We start from the raw sequence: 4,353 nt of genomic DNA, 5'->3' as shown, positions 1-4,353 counted from the left end.
ACTCGTTAAAATGGAGTTGCAGAAAGTGGTGGTACGTACTGGGGAAAGCGGCTTCTCCTCCCTGCGTGTCTTTTGGCTTAAAATCAGAAATACTAATTTCAGCAGTTCTGCCTTTCCGGGCTATGTTTGAGTTACTCCACCCTCAACCTGCAGGCCCTGCACCTGGCCTTTGCTGCCTGTCCTGGGCTGAGGCAACTGAGGTGAAGTCTAGGCGCCCTCACCTCCAGAATTCTCAAATCCATCTATGATTTCTCCCCGCCCCCGCCTTGATTCCTCTAGATCTCTCCCATCCCTTGTATTGTCTCCCAAGCTCGCTCTTTCTGCTCGCATCATGCAGATTGTTCCCTCCCCATGTTACCAGCTGGAAAAGATGCAGATGGGAAGAAGATTTCTGTGATAAATTGCCAGCGTGAGTGGTGGACGGGAGGGAGTGGGGCCTTCCAGACCCCCTGTTGTTCAGGCCCATTTTAGCTGAACAGTAATGCTGTTCAGCAGCACGTTGTTCACTTCAGCTACTGCAGGGATTTGCTCAGTACAACTGCTGTACTTCAGAAATTAGGTGCAAAAACATAGTTGTACCTAAAGTTCAGCTGATAAGCAGCTAAACTTTATTATTATTTATTATTTAGTTGTTGTCCTCAATAACTACAGGAGGTAAAGGAAGCAGTACAAAGATCAGCGCAACCCATAGCGGCAGACTCTTCTACTGTGACATAAATGCACTTAACTAATGTAACTTAGTTAATAACTTCCAATTTAACTAAAACACAGTTTTGACTCGTGAAAAACCATACCTGCATGTACCCCCTAGGCCTCCGAACTGCCGTGAGGTGCTGTCACAGATGGCTCTGCACCCCAGGGGTAGGGCGGGGAGCAGTTCTGGAACAGTGTGCACAGAGGCACAAGACTGACTTCAGCAAAGTTTCAAGTACACGTTTATTTTCCCTCATATGCAGTGATACAGCTAATTCACCAAAGAAACCCACACAGCGTGAACTCTCTCTGTACGGCTGGTATATGTTATTTACAGTAATCTGTTCTGTCTGTCCCTTTGCTTGTTCCTCAGTTCCCCAAGGTAGTGAGCCATGGCAGCAGCTGTGGTCAATCCTTCTCCTTATTTTAGCCATTTTTCTTCACCAGTGAAGCACTGCAGGCTGGCTGTAGCTCTTGTTCTTTCTGCAGGTTCTCATTTACTTCAGCAATCAATTTGGAAAGTTGTTTTTTTGGTGTGAAATAAACAGAGGCAACAATCTTGACTCCAGTCCGTTTCAGTGATTTGGCCGTAATTGTTTACTGTATTTTAATTTCTCAAGTACAGCTACTGATATGTTACAACGTTGTTTTTAAATCTAAAAATAACTGCCTGTTTATTGCATTGGGGCCAGTAACTATTGTGGAGATTAGAATGATCCAGGTAGGAGTACTGTGACTGAGTACCTGCAGTTTATGCAAGTCAGTCTTGTGTTTCTTTAAAAAAATGCAAAACTGAAAGGCCATCAAATCTTAAAGAAAGAAAGATCAAACTTAAACTAACAATTAAAGAAAGCAAAACTTTGAGGAAGATGTGATGATTCGGGGCTTCCGGTCTGGTTTTAATGTAATGGTCCACAGAATCAGCAAATGCAAACTTTTCTGGGCTGTACCCTAGCTGACTCTGTGCCTTGTCTATTCGAAATGTATGAGTTATAGAAATGTTCTGTACCTATAGAGCAAAAGAGTCAACATACAAAGATATGAATACATAGGAAATCGGAACAAAGTCTGTAAATGGTAGCAAAGACACAGTTAAAGGAAATGTAAAATTAAAAAAACCCACAACATTGTATCAATGTCCTATTGACGGGTCACATTATTTTTAAAATTGTTCACTCAAAAGGAGAATCTTGAAAGCCCAAAGAGAAGTAAAACCTGCAAAGCAGAATCTTCTAGTCTTGAAAACATCCATAAAAAATGTTCTGCACTCTTGTTATGCACACACTTATGTACCTAAGGAGGCAGATAAAAGCCATCGCGTAGGTGCCTAAATATCTTCAGAAATTAGGGCCCAACTGACCATCCAAAGCCATACAGGATACTGGGCCTTGGAAGGAAGGAGCTGAAGCAGCCTCTCCCAGATTGCAAGCATAAGCTCTTATCTTTACAAAGAGCATATGGTAATGAGCATAATATATTGCCTAAAATGTATGACACACACATTTGCCCTGGAAACTGGAGGCTGAAGTAGTACTGGGTGGATTTTACTTTCTACTGACTTAATCTTAAAGTGTACCTCAGTATTAACAGGTATGTAAGCATCCTGTGAGAATTAAGGGGGGTTTACAAACAAAGACTTTACCTCATTTCTGGTCAGCAGCGGGGACAGTTCAACAAATGGCTTCAGCATCAGATGAAGGTATTCCATTATCATGGCTGCATAACAACAGATTTCTACTTGAGGTAAGAATAGTAAATTTGCTATGCCATTATGATTTTGGCATATCTTGCACTGTATATGATAGTGAAGGATAATCACGTGCCTAAGAGCTCAGGGCACTATTACTAACATCAACAGGACTACTTGCTCACAAGGGGTTGCATTTAATCTTAATACGTCAGTCAGCCTGAATTAAGGCACTTGTGTGAAAAGGGTTTGGAGGGTTGGTGACAGGTCTAGTGAAAAGATCGGGAGACTTCATAAAAAATGTGGTAACTAAAATACTCAAAGTGGGTTTCTGTCTTAGCTGCACATGGGGGTTAATTCTGGAGAGAGCATGGGATACAGGAGAACAAGAAATTTACCCATCCAGCAAAGCAGATACTCTTCAGCGTATTTCATGAAGTCATGGATTTTTACATTTAACTTTCTATATTTATACCCTTAACTCCACAAAGTTATACATCTGTTAAGTCCTACATAAAACCTGGTTTTGTGGGACTTAACAGATCATTCTGGTTTCAACATGCTGCACAGAGCTCAACTTCACCCCTAACTGCTGCACACTAGATGAGCACACAGCATATTATTTTTATACATGAAACTGAAAATTGTAGGCAAATTAAAAAACCCGAAAACATTATATTACAATTAGGAATGAGGGTAGAGTGGACAGGAAAGAGAGATGTTGATAAAATATAGTTACCTGATGCATAAACTAAGGAAGTAGGAATACGTATCCGTGGTTTACTGCAACCTAATCTTTCAAACTGAAAGAAATTTTAAAAACGGTGAAAAAAACAGAAACCTCAAACAAGTTTTAAAGTTTCAATACAGAAGGTATTTGTGGAAATATTTACTGATGAGACAGAAAAATTCATCATTGCTGTTAGAGTTTTCATTTTTCGGGGGATTCCAGTTAAATGTCACATGCAGACACTATGTAATTTTCAAGTGGCAGTCTTAAAAAAAGGAAAAAAAACCAGTTTGTAATAATTGATCAAAGTGTCATGGTTTGCTGACACCTAATTTAACATTATGACATATTTATTTTCAAGCCCATCATTAACAATAAAGTGATCTTTTGAAAAGAATGTATATTACAGATTAATAATTAGCATTTCTATTTTTTGTCCACCCAAAATAGCCACCGTTAACAGATGTGTGCCCAAGAAACGAAGATAATGGCAACTCAAAAGAGGATACTGGTTTAGCTGGTCCTTTGGTCTCAGTGAAGACAGTTGCTTTAATGTAATATTTTAGGTAGGCTTTGTTACAGTGCTAATCACGCTGAACTTCAAGCAGGAATTAAACCCACGTTCAGAACGGCGCTCTCACACCCAAAGCAAACACACCAAATGTAACATGCACACAAATCTGGAGCTGTGTACAGTCAAAGAAGTTAATGTGTTTGGAGATAAAGTATGTATTGTACGTACAAGCGGAGTTAACCATTCAAAAAGGTTGGATTTTTCACCATCATTAATGAAATACACCTGGCCACTCTGTTAAAGAGGTAGAGAAGAGACAAGTTAGTAAAAATAATACTGCATATATATTGACTTCTTTTTCTTTGTCTCACTCCTTATGAATAGTTTAAAAATAATACAGCAATATAAAATATGCATGGATGTACAGACAAGCCAACAAACTATCTACATGTGTTTCAATCAGTTACACTAATGCGTGCAATGAAATGGGTGGACAAGTGGTTTATGTGACTAACATGCCTTGGTATAATTTATTTATTACAGATGTGCCTATCCAGAAGGGCTATACTGACTGTACAGAGATTACCAAACGCACTGAAAGCGGTGCCATACCTAACTTGTGCTGGTAACACATATTCACCAAGTGGTGGGACACGTTCTGCTCTCAGTCTAGCTAAGACTCACTGAAATCCGTAAGACTCCATCTGTGTAACCAAGGCGCTAAGTTAC

The 4,353-nt window shown here is 39.7% G+C and overlaps 1 protein-coding gene across 1 annotated transcript in view; it reads right to left on the bottom strand.

The window, feature by feature from the left end:
- Positions 1-1,453: 1,453 nt before the first annotated feature.
- The window catches only part of LOC103913543 (putative short-chain dehydrogenase/reductase family 42E member 2), a 10,433-nt gene continuing 7,533 nt past the window's right edge, over positions 1,454-4,353 (bottom strand). The window contains exons 8-11 of the mRNA XM_009320043.1: positions 3,853-3,918; positions 3,120-3,183; positions 2,336-2,409; positions 1,454-1,702 (exon numbers count right to left, since the gene is read on the bottom strand). Coding sequence (XP_009318318.1) covers positions 1,454-1,702; positions 2,336-2,409; positions 3,120-3,183; positions 3,853-3,918 — 453 coding nt within the window. The remainder of the gene's footprint in view (positions 1,703-2,335; positions 2,410-3,119; positions 3,184-3,852; positions 3,919-4,353) is intronic.

This window comes from Pygoscelis adeliae, unplaced genomic scaffold (genome assembly GCF_000699105.1).
Source record: "Pygoscelis adeliae isolate BGI_AS28 unplaced genomic scaffold, ASM69910v1 Scaffold242, whole genome shotgun sequence".
In the NCBI taxonomy this organism is placed as follows: domain Eukaryota; kingdom Metazoa; phylum Chordata; class Aves; order Sphenisciformes; family Spheniscidae; genus Pygoscelis; species Pygoscelis adeliae.
This window is presented reverse-complemented; position numbering and strand designations above follow the sequence as displayed.